Source organism: Cygnus atratus, chromosome 6 (genome assembly GCF_013377495.2).
Source record: "Cygnus atratus isolate AKBS03 ecotype Queensland, Australia chromosome 6, CAtr_DNAZoo_HiC_assembly, whole genome shotgun sequence".
Lineage (NCBI taxonomy): Eukaryota > Metazoa > Chordata > Aves > Anseriformes > Anatidae > Cygnus > Cygnus atratus.
This window is the reverse complement of record NC_066367.1, coordinates 2,039,463-2,059,096: the sequence shown is the minus strand read 5'-3', so window position 1 is coordinate 2,059,096 and position 19,634 is coordinate 2,039,463. Positions and strand designations below refer to the sequence as shown.

Genomic DNA, 19,634 nt, shown 5'->3' with positions numbered 1-19,634 from the left:
ATGCTTCTCATAGTAATGCCTGATTTAATAGTTCTTGTACTTGCTTTGTGAAGCTAAGATGTAGAAACTCATACTTTCTTTCCTTTAAGTATCCATGCACAGGCAGTTTGTGTACTAAAATATATGGTTAAGACTAGGGAGAAGTAACCTAACTGCAAGGTCAGTGTACCTTGTATCTAATGACTGATGTCAGAATCAGGTCTGTATTTTTTTTCCTGTACAAAAATGCTGAGAGAGAAAGGACTGCTTTTGAGGCAGAAATCATTCAAATCAACATATAAATAATCTGATGTGCTGTTTTGGTATAGAGCTTTGTAATCACTTTAACGGTCTCCAAACTTTGACCTGAGCTGTGAAGAAGAAAAAAATTGAAAACAAACCAGGGCATTTTGAAGAAAATGAGGGGGGAAAATGTAGATTTCCCCTCCTCCCAGCCCCTCCCCCCCCCCGATAAACACTAAGAAATGAAAAAAATATCGGAGAAGATTTGAAATTAGATTCTGTCATCGGGACATGAAAGTGATGGGGGGGAGAGGAGTAATTGGGAAAGTTCAGTAAAGATTTAGCCCCTCATACCGAAAGATTGGTGTAGCATAATGCACAAAGCTGCTGCAGTCTTAGGCCAATAAGTGTTTGATCAGCCTACCTCTTTCTCTTCATTCATCTGTTACATTGTCTGCATTATAATGAATATTCATAAGTTATCTTATCTGGAAGTTATCTTATCTGGAAAAGTTTGTTCTGTTTTTTGTTTGTTTTTGCAGTGTAACTTGAGTTTTATGGTTATATGGGATTTGTTTGTTCTGAGTCTTAGAGATACCAACTCTTAGTTTCTAAACTAACACTATTGATCCTTTGTATTTTTAGTATTTTAAACAGCCTTTGTATTCTAGGGATATGTCACCAACCAGAAATTCACATAATGACTTTGGGAGGCCATCGGTGTGGATAACTGCAGAGTAAAACTTGGACTGTGGTAGGACTGTGGGTAGGATTAGGTTCTGGCTCTGCCAGGCCAAACCTAGGGCAGTGCTGGTGTGAGACATTGGGTTTAACAAAGGGATGAGTTTAGAAAGGATTAGTTCAACTCCGTAACCTGAGAGTCTGTAAGAAAAATGCGTGCCTCCTGAACAAAACAGGGTGTAGGTTTGCTTACAGCCTGAAGCCTGTTATGCAGCAGTTATTTTTGGAGGAAAATGTGGTGGAGATTGTATGCAAATTTCTCAGAAAGAAAAAGGAGATGGCTTAAAACATATTTAAGATGTTCCTACAACAGCACTTTAGTCTTTGTATATATCTTCTATAAATAGTCATTACAAAATAAGCTGGTTTTCTTGAGAACAGGATTTGATATGAAGGGTTTCTGTATGTTCTATGTTGCAATCCAAAATGTCCGCTAAACCCTGGCACTGTTCGGTAAAGGTTTTAATTTACGCAGGTATTACACGTATTTTTGGACTCTGCCAGTTGCTAGCACTTTGTCAATGGACCAAGTATGTTGTGATGAGGGGCTGCTTCTCCAACAGGGGCCATGTTTGCTACCCAAACACGCAGGTGCTCATTGTATTTCATCAGGAAGCCTGACAGGACTTCAGGGGTTAAGTGTGTCGGGACAGTACTATCTCCTTCTCGAAGAGGTTCCTGGGTGCAGAAGCCAAGGGCTGCTCCGTGGGCACAGCTCTCCTGCGGGACAGACAGAGCCGCCTGCCCCACGCCGCCAACCGCTGAGGGAAGGCCCGGCCCGGCCCGGCCCGGCCCGGCCCGGCCCGGCCCGGGCGGCGGCCCCGCTCCCCTCAGGCCGCCGGGGCACGAGGCTCCGGGCCGGGGACTCGCCCGGCGCCGCGGCCGCCTGGCGAGCTGCCGTCAGCGTGGGTTAGCACGGCCGGCACTGCCCGAGCCCGGGGCTCCCTCAAGCTCCGGTTCCGGCCCCGGCCCTCGGCCCCTCGCTCCTCTCACGGCCGCGCCGCCACCCGCTTGAGTGATGAGCGCAAGGCGCTGCGGGGAGGGGAACGGAGCGACGGGGAGGGGGGAGTGCTACGCCATTTTCGTAGCCGGCGGTGGAGCAGAGGAGGGGGGAGAGAGGCGGCGGGGGGAAGGGGACGAAATGGCCGCGCATTGGGTGAAGCGCCCTGCGGGTCCGCTCGCGTAGCGCAGCCCGCGCGCTGCGTAGGGGCGAGTGTGGCGGGCGGCCGGTTGGCGTAGCGGCGGTTGGTGAATAGCGTGGCGGCGGCGGCAGGAGCTGCAGGAGGAGGAGGAGGAGGCGCCGTGGCGGTTTGGTACCGAGCGGAGAGGGAGATGCACACGGCACTCGAGTGAGGTAGCTATAAAACCCCATTTGTTTACATTCCCTCCCCCACAAGCGGCCGGCGCGGCGGTGAGGGTGGCGGCCGGCCCCGGGCCGCCGGCGGGGGGGGGGCGGCCGGGCGGCAGCCGGTGCCGGGAGCAGCGGGGTCAGCTCCGCCGCCGGCATGCGGGGGGCTCGGCGGCGCGGCCGGCCCGTGACGTGGCGCCGGGACCCGCCGGGCGGCCGGGGAGAGCCGCGCCCGGAGACCCCACGCTGAGGCGGTGGGGCCCCGCTGCAGCCCCCGCGGCGGGTCGGGACGGCTCCGTCAGGGGAGCTCGGCCGGGCCCCGCGGGGCATGGAGCGCCCCGTGCCTGCCCGCCACGTGGAGGCCGAGGGGAGGCGTGAGGTGCTGCCCCTGCACCTGCCCCGCGGACAGGGCACGGCGCACAAAGGGGTGCCCAAGGTGTGGGCTCCCCGCGGGGGCCGCCGGACCCCCGGGATGGTGAGCGGGCCGCGCTGGTAGCGCCTCCTTAGCCCCAGAGTGCCTAGTAGCGCTAGCGACGGCAGGAATGGCTCTGGCGCCATGTAATCCGCGTGTAACCCTAAACAATCGAAGGTAAGAGCTAGGTGGGTGAGGAGGTGCTGCCGCTGGCTGTAGTGTAGCCTACACGGCCATCGCCAGGGAGAGGAGGAACCGATTCGGTCTTCTCACTTCCTAATGCTTAGACTGCCTTCTTCGGAAATATGTGCTTAATGTTAAAGCTCTGGAATAAAACCATTCTTTAAAATTTTCGGGTATCTTTGTCTTTTTTGCCTTCTGTAGAGATTCCCTTATCTGCTGGTTCTTGCCTCTGATGTATAAACAGTTGGAATTAGAAATATAAACACTTTTATATAAATATAAGCATTTTATGAGTTGAAATCGTTCTGGTTTCTGGCACTGAACATTGTATGTCTCTAAGTAACTTTTTTTCTTATTTTTTTTTCTGTTAAGAGAGAATGTCATACCCTAATAATGGGGGAGCCTGTGATAGGTGAAGCCTGATACAGCACTGAGAAATGCGCAGTGGAAGGCCTGGTTAGTTTTCAAAATTGTGGAAGCGATTGTCTAATTAACAGAAGTAATTCCGGGGGAATGTTCCAACGGGTATGTTCTAGTATGTGTTCAGATAGTAGTAACTGATACGATGACATTAAAAGAGAAAATACAAGAAATGGGTACTAATACAACAAATATTTTAAAAGAGAACACTAAGATTTTGAACACACTTGGATTTACTTAAGAATGGGCTTTCAATTAAATGTGTAGTGGAGTCAGTAATCCGTGTGGATTGGTGAGACATACTGTTCTAATTTCAAAGCAAGAGTTAGGCTTATTAATGCTTACTTCTTAGGCTTATACTCTGGTATATATAAGAAAATTATTCGAAAAAGTTCTGTGGTTCCCAGGAACTTAAGAAACTATTATGACCAGAAGCTTTGCTAACTAGGTTTTTGTTTTAAAGTAAATGTTTAAATTGGTGTTGTCCTGCAGCACTTTTTAAACTTCCGACACTTTTATACTTTGGAGGAAAAAGGTATGGAGCCATGCAGTCTATTTAGAAAAGAGAATAGATCCTGTATATAGGCCATGAATAAACTGTATACATCAGTGAGCAGAGATCAGTGGTGGCAGTTCTGTATGGAAATGTACCTTAGTGTCCACAGAAGATGGATGTGGAAAGATTGTACACAAATGCCTATCTGGAATATGCAACATGAAAGGAGATTCTGCCTACCTAAAAACTTTATCCAAAACAATTTGGTTTGTTTGAAAGAATATACTTTGCTTTCATGTAGATCTTTCTGTGCTTTCCAGGCTGGCTGAAAAACCAGGTACTTAGTTTGGAGTATGTATTCACACGGAATCAGAAAACGTGCAGAGAACACAATTGTAGTATAAAAAAGCAGTGCAAATAAATTCACAAGATGAGCTGTTGTATGTTTCTCCTATTACATAAAAAAAAAAAAATCTAGTAAAGCAACATGGCAAATGGGGAATGTTCCAGAAAATTTATTCTATGCAAAAAAGCATGGATCCTTATGATTACCTTTGTTTACTCCAGTGCCTGGTCATGCTGTGATCTGAAACTAAGATTTATGTGACGCTGTAACGATATGTATCTTCTAACATAATATCATGGAAAGTCAGCAGGAGGATATTAATTGTGTATGGTACTTAAGCCCTACATATTAATAAACTGTTCCTTTTGAATCTTTAGTAGGACACCTTGGTAAGATACAAGCTTTGTGTAGTTTGATTTGGACAAAAGATTTACGTACACGTGTGGCAAAATGAGTACATATAACCTGGCATAGATTTTCTTTGAGGTCTTCACTAAATAAGACGAGCAACTCTAATTTAGATACTTACATTCATAACACATTATCTGCAGTGCAGTAGCTGGTCCAAGTAGGAAGAAAATTTGTAAGTATTTTGATTGTGTTTGCTTTCACCATCCAGTGTTAATGTCATTTAATCACAATGTTGCCAGCTGTAATGAGTTCGTTGTTGTCTTTGTCACAGTTTTTACAGAAATGGAAGTTAATTTGAATATATGAGGGGCACTTCATAAAATCGGTCTAGTTTTGGAAACAGGATTTTTTTCATCAGATGGGATTACTAAAACAGCAGAATTACACAAACCATTTGAAAGTGAAGCTCCATGGAAGTTTTCTTATAAGCTGAGATTTGTTCCTTAACTGTGGTGAAACTTAAAGATCATGGCATCTTTACAGACTACAGTATAGATAAGGGGATGAGTGGACATAACTGCATGTGTGAGCAATGAAAATAATAGCAGAACAAAGAAACTTAATTTCATTTTCTTCACAGTTTAGCTATTGATTGTCAGAACACTTGTTATTTTAAAACATGTTTCAGAACTGTTGAATGTACACTGACTTTTTCCGTAATGCACCTAAAAATGTCCTTAAAAGTTTCAAAGAGGGAAAGCCAAATTGCAGTTTTGTCTTTGTCTACATGGATGCTTTTCATAGAATTGAGTTTTACGTGCAGTCTAGAGAGTACTAAGAATTCATGCCTTTTGGGAAGCGATTTCAGTTCTAATTTAAAGAAAATCAGTATAAAAATCAGTATAACTTCCTGCTTTTCTGTAAAAGTCAAACTTAATTTAGAGGGCAAACATTTTGAATATAATTTTATTATATAAAAAGTATCCATAGCTGGGGGTGGGCTTCTGAGGTTATCTTAAATAAAGACTAGTTAGTAATTTTAGCTTGCTGATAAGGGCTTGCTGATGTGGAAAGAATTTAGGTCTTTTTTTGGTCATGTTTAAATTGCAGTTGAGATATTATTTAAAGTATACCTAGTAATGTGTGATGAGGAAATATGTGACAATTACGTGAAGCTAATAATAATAATAAACAAAAATTAATGTTCAAAAACTGATCGAAATGATGGAAGCAATGCCCTGCCTGCATTGGAATCTCTTAAGGGAAAGAAAGATATGCGCTCGTTAGTTTAGCTGTTCAGAATGTTCTATATGCTACTCTTTCAGTATCACTTTTCCATTTTTTGGTGTAATAGCAGTCTGAGGAGTAAAGAAGAAAGGGGGCAAAAAAGATAATTGTTTTAAGTCACTTGTATTTTGTTACTTCTTGTGATAATCCACACATTGTACAGGTTTTAATGCCCCGGAGCTGGAAGCCAGCATGAAAGACTGGGAAGATGATGGTTTCCTGATGTCTGTCTGAAAAGCTTATGAGAAGAAGGGATGTTGAAATTACGTGTAGGGTGTTGTACCCATGCTGGGGAACACACTTCATTACATCAGAAATGTTTTCATCTTCTAGGTATCACATTGTGCTGCCTCATCTTTCCATTTTCTGACTTGTCTCTTGCTGCAGAGGAGGAGTGACTCAGCTGCTGCCTTTTTTCTATCTCAGCTGCTGCTGGCCTATCAGCTTCATTCTTATCTGGCTATCACATTTTCTATAGCTTGATGCTTTCCAAAGCAGTAGGATGAGAGTGAAGAGAATCGTCTGGTTTTGTTAAGGCAAAATTAGACTGCTGCAAAAACTGATGAACCTGTTACAGAACTTGCACTGCATTGTCTGTTAGAGATCATGAATGTAGGTATATATGTCTGTCAGTATCACTCTATGAGAACAAAATGATCAGAGTAAGAAGTATTCCTAAATAGATCTTGTACATCACCTGGCTAGGTTCAATTTTCTTTAGACCAATTTGCTCTCTTTTTTTTTTTGCCAAAATTTGTGGCAGTTTTGAAAATTACTAAAATGAATCTCCAGTTTGGTTTGTTGTTGTTTTTTGAAGCACATTCCTAAGATAAACTTTATTTTCACTTTAAAGGAATGTATCTGTTCTGCCCCCATCCCATTTTTTGTGTGTTGGCAGTCCCATCTTCTCAGTACTATCAATTACGCATAATATGTGGGCTGTTAACCAGAGGTGAGTGAGAAGGATATAAAGTTCTGAACTGTGAAGAGGTGCTGAAAATTATAACCCTTGTCCATTTGATTCAGTGCTTGAGTGACAAAGACTTAATTTGTCATTGGTATTAGGTAGCTAAATCAAGGCAGAATTGTGGTAGTCTGCGTAATAATGGGAGTTAATGAATAAACTATGGTCATGTCTGAAACTCATAAATCAAATGAAGTCCTGTAAAAGCATTCATGTGGCTAGACTTTTTGTAAGATAAAATGCCTGCATAAGATACAAACTCCTCAGAGTAAGCATATACAAAGGAAGTTCTATGCAAGATTGCAGGATTTGCATAAAATTACAAATATAGTGCTCAACAGAGACCTTGTGCATCAAATTTGGTTTCAGTGTTTCTGCCTGTAGGTTACTTTAGAGTTCCCAATCACAGCTCCTATTAAAAGACCGCTGTAATAAAACGTGTTCCAGATAGGTGCTGTCATATAGCGTTACATGTGAAGACACGTCTCAAGATTAGTTGACCTGTACCACATTCATAAACTGATCCTTGTGCATTTGTTACAGCTGCATTTTATCACCATAGTATGATGATGATTAATGGAAAAAATAATGCTTTGAATTCTGAAGGGTAACTGAAAATGATGATTGATCTACAGCTGATGATTGAATCTCTATAAATAGTTCCTCTTCTGACCAATCTGTTGATAACAGCATGCAGTCATACCTATGTTGGAGTATCAAAGCAAAACAAAAGAAAAATACGCATAGTCTTCTATAAAGTAGTCTCTAATGGATGTTACTCAATGTGATTCTTGATGTGGATTTTTTGGGGGAGTAATAGTTACATCTTTGTTAATACTGACTTGCAGTGTAAATGGTACTTAGTAGCACCAGATCTGAGGATGTGATTCTGAATTTGTTCACAGTAGTAACCATAGGTCATTAATCCAACAGAAAGTTAGATTTATCTCACATAGCAAAATAACACAACCCAATGTTTCCTATAAGGGGTAACAGCAAGCAGGTATGGATCGTTATTAATTCTTACTGTGCCACTATAGGCACTTCTTCATTCATCCCACATACAGAGCAGTACAGAAGAGCTTATTTACTGTTAAGTGGAATATTGTACTCTGTTTTAATGGATAGTTATATTACTTCTCAAGGCACTGTGTCATTTCTATAATCCATTCTTGTAAAGAAAGACCTCTTTTCATGAGGCTCCTCTACTTTGATAAGTGCTCTCAGTCCATGAATTGCAAGCCGTATCATTTTGTCCATGCTTACTGGCTACTTCTGCTTGCAGATCTCAGAAGCGCTTTACTGGTGACCTGAATGTCTGTCTATAGAAAACAGTATCTGGGCCTAAAATTGAATTTCCAAATTGTACTAGCTTACATTAAAACTTAAGAAATCTGGTACTTGAGTGTGCTCCAAATAATGTAGTAGCCTTGCATTGCTACATTTTCAAGCTAAAAATAATAAAATAATCCCCATTTATGTAATATCTGTTATGATGCATAAACATCATAAACTTCCAGTCATTCTTGTTCTGGACTGTGTATGAGGCAATGGGCTGACAGAGGTGTTGTACTGTATTGACAGTGCTAGAGTTGTTCAGTTGTTCTCAACACCCTTGTAGCATATATTTCCATTGACTTCAGTATGATGCAGTAGCTGTATCAGGAACTAAGTATAAAATTTAACATTTTAGTCTAAAGTGCCCATAGCTAACTTCTTATATTCTAGAGTACTGTTCTATCTGCATGTTACCAAAGAAAAATGGCCTAAATTACCTCGTGTGCAATTTCTTTCTTTTACACAATTATTTTCTTTGTACTACAAGTAAGAGATTGAGTGAAGTATGTAGGGTAAGTTTATGTATCTGCATCATGCAGAGTCCTAGCAGAAGTTTGTTCTTAGTGTATTAGGGCAAAAAAATCTCATTCTGGCTTTTGCTAATTAGGTATGGCCAGTAGTAGGGAGAAGCATGTGAGAGCTTTATGCTAACTCCTGAAAGATTGGATTAGTATGAGATGTTTTATTAAGAATGCAAGAACTGCAAATTACTGTTACTTCTAGTTTGTATCAGACTTTGTGGTTCAAATTAGTTGCAGTAAACAGGCTAGGCAATGTAAAAATACTTTTACCCTCTTTGAACAGCATAGTTTGTCTCCTCCATAGAAACTGCTAGTTTGTCAGTGCTAGCTGGCTACAATAGTGTAATGAAGGAGTGTATCATGGTACTTTTTAGCATTTGATGCATTGAGAATGCATCTTATAGTTTGAGTGATAGAATTTAAGGCAAGACTCCCTTAAAAAGTGTATGGATTTAATAGTTAAATGTTTTTGTTGTTGCTAATTGAACTATGGACAAGTCAAAACTGTGTTTTGGAATAAGACAACATACCACAGTTGAATTATTAAAACAGTAATAAAATTGAAAAATACGGATTGCCACTTTGGGGGAAGTTTTGAAAGTTTATACAAATTCATTTACTGGAATTGACTCTTATTGCTGATTGCTAACTATAGATTCAGAACATGAGCGTGAAAGAGGCAAAGGATTAATTACGTTTTATAAACTAGATATTCTCAGTGGGAAACAGTGATAGGAGCACATTGTTCTTAAAATGAATGTGTTTTAACTATGAAAAGTGTTTTTTTTGTTTGGTTGTTTTTTGTTGTTTTTTTTCCAAATCTTTGGCTGTATCTTAGCGAATATGTCGTGTAGTGGTTCCAAGCAGTGACTGAGTAATAGTGAAATACTGAAATGATACCTCAGTTGCTTTGCTGCTTTCTAGTCTATGCATGTAATTTTTTTTGTTTCTACTTTTCTTGACAATAAGCAAAGCATGATTCTTAACTTTTCTACCTGACAGTTCTATTACCAGTAACATACTTTTATAATGTAAATGTAACATTTAAAAAGTTAAAGCTGGATACTAGCAAATACAGGTAGTTTAATCAGAAATTTATAAACAGTGTATTTAGCTTATCAGACAGGATAATATGGGGGGGAGAGAAGTATTTCAACCTTTATTATTCGGGACATCAGGCTATGAGGTTTTCCCATTTACTGGAGATTTTTCTGATCTGTAACTGTCCTATAGCTGTAGCTAGATTTGGATGCCAAGTGCAGGTTTCAATGCCAAACAGCCTATGTATCAAAGTATTTGAGTTTCATAACCTGGCAGTGAGGTGGCCTGCTGGGAGATGACATGTTATTCTTGTGACTAAATACCATAAAAACTTAAGTGACTGTAATGAGTATCAGAGGATTCACAAGAAACTGTTGTGCCTCTAGAAATACGAAAAGTAAAGCCTCAGGCTCGTTAACAGATCCCACAGATGTTAGGTGTCTTAGCTGTGGTAACTATGGAATAAAAAGTTCGTCTGTTCACAGAGTTATACTCTGTTTATTTGTTTAATATTTTTAACTGAGCTACTTTAGATGTTGAAAGTAAAAATATATTTGGAAAGGTAGATGGACTGCAGCTGTCCTGACTCTTAGCAAGCTCTTCAGTAGATTTTAATTTGCTGATGTGTATCACTTCAATAGGTTTCAGTTGGTTTACCCTGGTGGTTTAAGCTGTCTCCTTCTTTGAGTCTGTTTTGTAGTCTGTTAATTAGTTAAATATGTAATTTGAAGTACAGTAGTTTTAATTGGCTTAATTTTGTGGAAAAGATGTTCAACCATGATCCCATATTGTGTTTACTTTGGATAGCTTTAATATGATCAAAGTGAATTACTTTGTAATATGATTATGATGTGCTCAGCAGACTATGGAAGAGGGTGATGATGTACTGTCAATTACAGTAGCAAAAGGAGAGGGAAGGAGGGAGGAAATCTTTACCAGAAACTGCTGACTCCACTATCCATGGAATACTAAAGCATGCTCTAGAAACCTGTGCTTGCATTCTGCAAACCTTAAATATTTCTGAAGTTGAACCTGTGGAATAATGGTCACAACCTACTAACGACCCTTTGAATTTAGAAGTAGAGTCCAGTTTACATTTGATTTCCACTAATAGTGGAAAAGAGCATAAAACATCTTTCTCAGAGAAATTAGATAACCCACAATTTCAGTGATATAGCCTAACCATTTCTGTAAGTTGAAAAGCGGAAAAAAGATTTTATTATTTTATTTATGCCACCTTTTGTGTAATATGACTCTTGATAGTTTGGAAGGTATTTTTCTTCCAAAATCCTGGATTTGTTTTGAGATACATTTACTGATCACTTGTGTTAAATGTTAAGAGACAGCAGGTAGTTCTTGTTTTTTTGTTTGGTTTGGTTGTGTTTTTTTTTTTTTAAACTGTTGACAGTCAAAATGTGATACTGGAAAAATCACAAGAAGTTGGTTCACTTTTTATGCATTCTTATTAACTAAAATTGTCAAGTGTCAGGTGATTGGGAAGATGCGTCAGAGTAGTGGAGTTGTGATAAAATGTGTTGCTTTACAGGAGTGGGTTATAGAAATTACATAGAGCCTTGAGAAGTAATAGATCTCATGTAAACTGAAGAAAGCCCCCAATAGTGGGGGGAAAAATAACACAAAGAAACAACGGAAATGAAAGACCTCAGTGATTCAAGGAGTGACACAGGAAACAGTAATGTCCTAATGATCCCACTGAGAAGAGTGGTGATTTCAAATCAGCGGTTAGTCCAGAAAAATCCTTATGATTAAAATTACAGTAGAGAATACACGGTGTGATGCTCAAGGAAGTGATAAGGGAGCCTCCTTTTTCAGGAGAGGTACTAGAAGAAGAAAGCCTAGAATTACAGTTACTGTAAAAGCCAGCAACTGATATTAGATCAAGTGCAATCCTGCACAACATAGCCTAGGCTAGATGTATCTAATTATAAAGTAGGTTTTCTAAAACAGATAGTGTCGTCTTTCTTTTCACAGTTTCTCTCCTTGCTTGTCTGTGTTGCTGTCAGAATGTACATGCACTTGCAAGGTGATGGACACAGGGAAGGACATATAGATAGTATTTTTAAGACTTAAGTTCTTGCTTTCAGTTTTTGTAAGTTGTTAGGCTAAGAAGACAATTCTGCTTGCACTTTAGATTAAGGCCGTAAGGATTCTGCTTCCTTTCCCCTTTTTTATATCTAATCCTGCAGTAAGAGTAATAGTGTTATTAAATACAATTTTATTCAGTCATTTCAAAGTTGTTGCTTTGAAGCTGTTCTGATACCTTGTTAAGGAAAGTTAGTGGTTCATCCTGAGTGATTCGTTGTTGCCTAAGTCATCACACAGTCCTATAAGCCATGTAGATCTTTAACAATAATCTTGCTTAAAGTAAATGATAGTTAGGTAATGTCATAACTTCTGTAGAAGTTTACTTGGAATGGGATGGGAATGGCACACTTTGATTGAGCTGGCCACATACTAGGCAGATCCTCATGTTGAAATGTGTACAACTATTTTTTGTCACAGGTTAGGTTGAATGTTAATTTTGGATATGCTGAGATATCTTTACAAACGTTGTCTCCCACAACTGTTCTTGAGCCAAGTGACTTGAGATGTGTGTGGTCCCAGGAGTCACCTATTTTCTCAAAAATTTCCTTCACACCCAAAGGAAAAAGAATTTGTGTTCTTACCTAAGGAAACGGTGGTTGTTCCTTGGTTTTGTACTGGGAATCAATTTGCTGAGAAGAATTTGAATGTCATGTTGATGTAGGGTCTTACGAAAGTCTGTGATGGTGGCTCATTAATTAAATTTCTTGTTTAGAAGTACAGATTTTTGTGAATGGTATATGTTGTCAAGTAAAAAATTTGCAACCTTTCAAGTTCTAGAAATGTTCATTAAGCATCATAATCTGCCAGGCACTGATCTGGCTGAGCACATATGAAAAGAAACATGCCTCAGTCTGAACTTTAAAGGGAGTTTTGAACTTGGTAGCTTTTGTAAATTAATATTTCTAAGGAAAGGGAGAGAAGTCCTCAGCTTAACAGTAGCCATGCTTAACTCCTTTTTGGATCATAGCTGTGACTTACTTTTTAAATTGTAGTAATGTAGGAATTGAACACATATCAAAGATACACCTTTTAACATTAGTGCATGTGTTTTAACGTACTACAAGGATGAGATAGGTATAGTGGTTTAAGTTAGAGTAAGAATAAAAATGGTCACTGGTCTTAGCGCTTTATTATAAACATTATTACATTCTGTGTTGAGGGGAGAGTTGGAGAAATTAATTTAAAATGAGTTTCAATATGAAACTTGTCCACTGTTTTTTTCACTGTTATTGGAGTGCATTTTGAGATAGCCAGTTGTGTTTGTGCTATAGCCAAAATACTCTGTTAGGCTACAAATCAACCAACTCTGTGAGGTGGAGTTGCCAGCAAAAGCAAGATTGCTCTTTGTGTGGTCTGCAGTGTTTGTGCAGCTGCACAGCGAACCAGATAGGAAAAGTAATCTGCCTTGAAAATAATCTTTTTTTTTTCCTTTTTCTGGGCTGTTTTTTGGCAGAATCTAATTGTACAGCTGCACAGTGAACAGATCAGCAAACAAATGTGCTGGTATACAGAAATGGTTTTAGGGGAATGAATGAATGAAACAGTGGGGGAAGGCAGGACTACTGCATTAGGGGCAACACTATCTTAAAATATTTGTTGAACTTCAGCCATAGCTTGAACAAAAACATTTGCTTATTTTCAGTGGAAAAATAAAATACTAAAATGCAAACATACCTCGTTAATCTTTTAAAGTATTTCATTCTTGCAAGCACCAGTATCCTAATAGGACCAAACTGAACAACAGAATGTTGACAGAAGATCTAGCCAGTTCCATTATATATTTTGTGCATTAATAGATGTGCAGTGTATATACAAAAGACTAAAAATTAATTCTTGGGTAAGCAGAAATAACACTTAAAAACTTGAACTGTGTTGATGGGTTTTATGTTATTTTGAGCTCTGAAAAGGATCCTGTATTCAGCAATTCATTGCAAGTAGTTGTCCTTCTGAAGAACACTATGAAGTTGTTTTCCCTTCAAAATAAAATAAATGCCCCTTTCTGGACAACTGAACTAGTAGATAGATCGCTACTGTAGTAGTTTAGGATCATTGTCTAGTATGCTTGGGATTTGATATTTCAAATAGTTCACATTTCAGATTTTGAAAAGGTGTTCACAATGTGTTTAGTTATGCATGAATGCTTTCTGTGTCTTATCTGGTATTAACTTGGCAAATATGGCTTAGATCAACTAGGTAATGGTCTGTTCTTAGAGTGAGCCACTCCTACTAGGCTGTAGATTTTCAAATGAATGAGTTTTACTTATATCCGCAAACCTGTTTCGCTGAATTTGAAGAGGGAAGAAAATACAGGAGATGGGTGAGAACGAAAGTTAAGGGATAGATAATTATAACTTCTTACATATGTAAAATGTTTTCCTATTTGTATATTCAGATGCTAATGTCAGCAAAAGACTAGTATAGCAAAATGAGACTATTGAGTGCTTTCATGGATTTCTTAAAGTGTCACAGCAATACATTCATTTCTCTTTAAGATTTATTTTTTTAATAACTGACCCTGAAAATGAGTACTAGATTCATTGCTTAAAAAAAAAAAAGTAGGAAAAAAAAGAGTAGATTATTTGGATTCTTCCATTCCAGCCTTTTTTGAACTGTATATTAGTATTGAGTACTGCAGTTAATGGAGAGGTGGTGGAGAACTGCAGGCATCTCTCCTGCAAGTAAATTGGAGTAAATATCTGCAATATAAGAAAGAATTCTAAGTTTCGGGAAGTATAAGAAAGTGTCTTTATGTAGTCAGTAGCTTTATTTCAAGAAATATTTATCTTGCATCTGAAAATAAATATACTGGTGTTACTCTGAGCAGTTCTTAATAGAAAGAAATGATACAATTGCTTGAATTTCCAGTGCTGAACAAAGCAAATGTCTTAGTTTGGTAAGAACATTGGTTTGTCTTTATTTTTAGCGTGTTTGTCAGTTTCAGTCCTCTGGTTTTAGCTGAAGTGTGTGTTTGGTATTTTTGTTCCGTGTGAAATTTCTGGTCGTTGGTGAAGTCCTGTTAAGGCACTTCAGTTATGGTGGCATTCAAGCTAACTAAAATCCTGAATATTTTTCAAATGGAGTTTCCAGAATCTGATCTTCTGCAGTTAGAATGAAAGGGCCAAATGGAGAGAAACTAAAATAAAATATTTGGTAGGGCTGAAATCTAGTGTGTTTGTTACAAAAATGTTTTCGATTACTAAAATTGTTGGGAACAGACAAGAGAAAGGAGGGAAAGAGAAAGTTGGACACTTAAACTAGACACTGTTATACACTAACAAAAATGCCGTGGTATGTGGGTTGCAAACACTTAAACACTAGGTTTAAATTTTCAGCTGAGTTTGGATTTTATATGACCACGTTACTGGAATCAAAGGTTGCTGTTAAGTAAAGCCTGGCTATCGAACTAGTCTTCTAGTTTCAGTAAAGCAGTTAATGAGAAGTAAGCAAAAACATTCCCCCAAATCATGTTAATTCCAGGTTTTAAATGACGCCTTGTGAAAAAGTAAAGTGCTATCGGTATGAAGTGGAAGAACAGATCAAATGGTAGGCACTGTGAAGAAGTTTCAGGAATTCAAGGGGAACTTAGTGAAAAGCCTCTAGAAATACCCATTTTGATCAGAGGCGTATTTAATAGAGGAAATGCTACAGGGAATTGCTTAGCATGGAAATAGTGTGAGTTTTCCGTACGGAGAAGAACTTTAGTTGATGTACTGCTCGGGTTCTTTCACCTCAGGCCTTTGATTCACAAACCGTGTATATGGATGCACAATCACAACTGCATTTAGTCTGAATAGTTTGCTTTTAGTGATGAATGAGGAGGCGAGGGGATGCATTTGGCAGTACTGTTTGCATTTACAGGAATGCCAGTTGGTATGGCAGGACTATTTATTTATCTTACCCACTGTAGATGTACACGTTTATCATACCTTTGAAGCCTGACTTGGTGTGGGGTTGTCCTGCTGCCTGAGTGCATCCTGGAAGCCTTCTCTTGCTCTTCTTCACAGTTCAATGCAACATAGTGGGTGCTGTTAGTTCCCAATGGGGCCTGTGGGTTCTGGGCGCTGTCGTTTCTGACCCAAGACCAGCTGGGGGATGTTTTCCCTTACGTCCTCCCTGTTGGGTGCCTGGCCATTGAGTTCCCTCAAGGAAGGAGGGGCGGCAGCAGGAGTCAAATAAGTGCTTGAAATAAGGCAAAGGCTGGCAGCAGTAATAGCAGGATTCTTTTTCAACTTTGTAGCCTTGTCCTCGAGCTGCCTTTCCATGTTCTTTTGTGGGGATTCAAGAGTCTTAATATGCTTATGCTGAGATAGCTATATTCAATTCTGTGTCACTGAAGTGTATCAAATTTGGACTTCAGCTTTCTGGTATTTTATACATACGAACGTTGCCTGGCATACTGCCTGATGAGAGCTATTTACAGTTGCTTAGATGTTAATGAAGCATGTGTAAAGAAGAAACAATTACTCTTATTAGTTCTGTCTGAGACTTCTTAGGATGGCTAGGTATGTTTTGTTAGTGTCTTCTTTAACAGAAGGATTGAAATAGAAGATACAGAAAACTTCTAGAAGATTTAAAAATACTGTGCCGGGATTCTTATTAGTTGAATTGAAAATAGACATCTAAATTGATTTTGAAATGAGTCTGATAGTGCTCAGCTCTTGTATTTGAGCAGTGAATCATGATCATAAATTACGAACTATTTTAACCATTAGGGCATGGAAAAAGGTACCATTCAAAGCTAAATACCACAATTAGAGATGCATGACCGAAATTTCAAAGTAATGTATTAGTAGTATTGTATGAGACAGTCACATGAAAAAGATCATGAGGTTGTGAAAAGGATTATGATCATGCTTATCATGCTTTAGTCATGAATTTCCTGGTAGAGATATTTTAGTCTGGATTGTGCTTGTTTAAATGGGAATAGTTTGACTTTGCTTGTTCTGATTATATTACCGTTATGTGGCAAAACGGGAGAAAAGGCCTTAACTACAAAAGTAGTATACTTTGAGTAACTGAATTTTACTTACAGTTGAGTTGCAGTTTTCAGTGGTGAGAAACAGAAGTTAAATAATAAACAATTTGCTAAAGAATTACAGTGTATTGCATGCACTTACCTAGTGCTGCCATTGTCTGTGCAAGCATACATATATGCATTCATGTTTCTCCTGGGCTTTCATTTGTCTTACATGTACCTTAACTGCTAACTTCAGACCTTGAACCTGCTCTTCACATTAAGTAACATTCCACATTGTAAATCTTCAGTTGATGAAAATTGGCATATCCCTATAGAAATGTGGAGCTCTGCTGATCTGTCATCAGCCATATGCCTGATCCAGTATCTTTACGTACTGCCAGATTGTTTCTGCTTCCTGGGATATGATGCAATTTGCAGAGCCCAGGCTCCCAGACTGTGTGAGAAAGAGCACATGGTCTTTTATTTAAAGGTTGTAGAATAAGTTTCCAGACAGTCGTAAAATCTGAGGGTTGACTCAGTCCAATGATACTTGGATGAAGATATGTAACCTGCTTCTTCCTACTCTACCAGCAACAGCTTTGCACTTAACTGCTGCCTCAAAGGAGAATAGAAGAAGCTTCTGGAAGGTGTTTTGAAATGCTTTTAATGTTTCTGTATTAATCCCAGTGATATATTTATGAGAACATTAAAAATGCCTTAAATAGACTCTGTGAGTGCAAAAGATTGTATAAAAGTAATCACAATAAATTTGGGGTTGAACTTGTCATACTGAACTTACTGAAATGGTTTGTCACAGCCTTTAAATCATTCACTGCAGTGTACAAGCTTGGGCTGGAGACAGTCTGTACAGTCATTCAAGACTGATAGAACAGTTGTTTATAAATATAGAACAGTAGTGTAAAATGATTAGCCATTGATCTTTCTGATGTTTCTAGCGTCAATTTTGATACCAATGCCTCCAGTTAAATGATACTCTTCCAATCTTACTTCTGTAACTAGGTCAGTATCGCAAAAGAAAAGTTCGCTTTTTTCTTAACCTTGCAAGCAATTGAGTCTCCAGTGAGAGGTGAATTTTGGTCTTGTATATTTGTAGAGTTGTATAGATATAGATTATATATAGATATATAGATATAGATTTGTAGTGTTGTATATTTGTAGAGGTTAATAGAAGAATTTTCCTCCAGTCTAATGTGTTAAATGTGTTAAATCGTTAAATCGACTGGCGTATGCTTCGTTGGGTTAAAAACTGGCTGGATGGCCGGGCCCAAAGAGTTGTGGTGAATGGAGTCAAATCCAGTTGGAGGCCAGTTACTAGTGGAGTCCCCCAGGGCTCAGTGCTGGGGCCGGTCCTCTTTAATATCGTTATCGATGACCTGGACGAGGGGATCGAGTGCACCCTCAGTAAGTTGGCAGATGACACCAAGTTAGGTGCGTGTGTCGATCTGCTCGAGGGAAGGAAGGCTCTGCAGGAGGATCTGGATAGGCTGGAGCGATGGGCTGAGGCCAACTGTATGAAGTTCAACAAGGCCAAGTGCCGGGTCCTGCACCTGGGGCGCAACAACCCCAAGCAGCGCTACAGGCTGGGAGATGAGTGCTTGGAAAGCTGCCTGGCCGAGAAGGACCTGGGAGTACTGGTTGATAGTCGGCTGAATATGAGCCAGCAGTGTGCTTAGGTGGCCAAGAAGGCCAACAGCATCCTGGCTTGTATAAGAAGCAGCGTGGCCAGCAGGTCTAGGGAGGTGATTGTCCCCCTGTACTCGGCTCTGGTGAGGCCGCACCTTGAGTACTGTGTTCAGTTTTGGGCCCCTCGCTACAAGAAGGACATGGAGGTGCTCGAGAGAGTCCAGAGAAGGGCAGCAAAGCTGGTGAGGGGTCTGGAGAACAAGTCTTATGAGGAGCAGCTGAGGGAACTGGGGTTGTTCAGCCTGGAGAAGAGGAGGCTCAGGGGAGACCTCATCGCTCTCTATAGGTACCTTAAAGGAGGCTGTAGAGAGGTGGGGGTTGGTCTATTCTCCCACATGCCTGGTGACAGGACGAGGGGGAATGGGCTAACGTTGCGCCAGGGGAGGTTTAGGTTGGATATTAGGAAGAACTTCTTTACTGAAAGGGTTGTTAGGCATTGGAATGGACTGCCCAGGGAAGTGGTTGAGTCGCCATCCCTGGAGGTCTTTAAAAGACGTTTAGATGTAGCCCTTAGCGATATGGTTTAGTGGAGGTCTTGTTGGTGTTAGGACAGAGGTTGGACTAGATGATCTTGGAGGTCTCTTCCAACCTAGACGATTCTGTGATTCTGTTTATTAGCTATATAAAATTACTAAAAAGTAACCCTTTCCTTTTTTGATTTCTTTGTCAACCTGTTGGAAATATAAGAGCTTCCAACATTGTTGTGTGTACGTGTGCATATGCAACAATGTGATTGCAGGCACTTAAGCGCAAAACATTGAGCTAATACTTTAAGAAGTGAAAATGGATTGAAAATGTTAGTGGGTTGCTATAAAGCACATTTCTCATCGGTTTTCACAGAACACAATTAGCAGCTGGGCTAAAGAAGGACAAGTACACTTACCATTTCTTGTCTGCAACTCAATCTCGTTTTAGGATAGATTGACCAGATCACTTGGCATCTTAGTGAAAGCACCATCGGTCATACAGCTCTAGGCACATAGGCAACTAAAACTGCTTTCAGTGTAGAACAAGATCAAAGCATACTTGATTTGTTTGCCTATTACTTTATGTCCTTGCATTTGCTAGTGTTCGGCAGCGTCTGGATATACAGAAGCAGAAAGCTCTCAACTCCGTCCACCTCTCAGCTCTTGTTTCCTCCTCAACTGTATTCGGTATATAACTAGTTATGTAAAAGCCCTACTTCTGTATTTACTC

The 19,634-nt window shown here is 39.8% G+C and overlaps 1 protein-coding gene across 17 annotated transcripts in view; it reads left to right on the top strand.

Annotated features, from left to right (window-relative positions):
- The window catches only part of SLC39A10 (solute carrier family 39 member 10), a 106,939-nt gene that overhangs the window by 18,586 nt on the left and 68,719 nt on the right, over positions 1 to 19,634 (top strand). For 3 of the 17 annotated variants that reach the window (XR_007708522.1, XR_007708523.1, XR_007708521.1), the window contains exons 1-2: positions 1,875 to 2,317; positions 3,279 to 3,431. The exons of 5 other annotated variants lie outside the window; for them this stretch is intronic. Coding sequence is in view for 4 of the 12 variants with exons in the window: in XM_035536797.1 (XP_035392690.1) it covers positions 3,420 to 3,431 (12 nt within the window). In the remaining 8 variants the exon portion in view is untranslated. Of the gene's footprint in view, positions 1 to 1,773; positions 2,318 to 2,550; positions 2,901 to 3,278; positions 3,432 to 19,634 lie in introns of those variants that run through there. 9 more of the 17 variants (XM_050711742.1, XM_050711741.1, XM_035536797.1 and 6 more) reach the window with 8 other exon arrangements.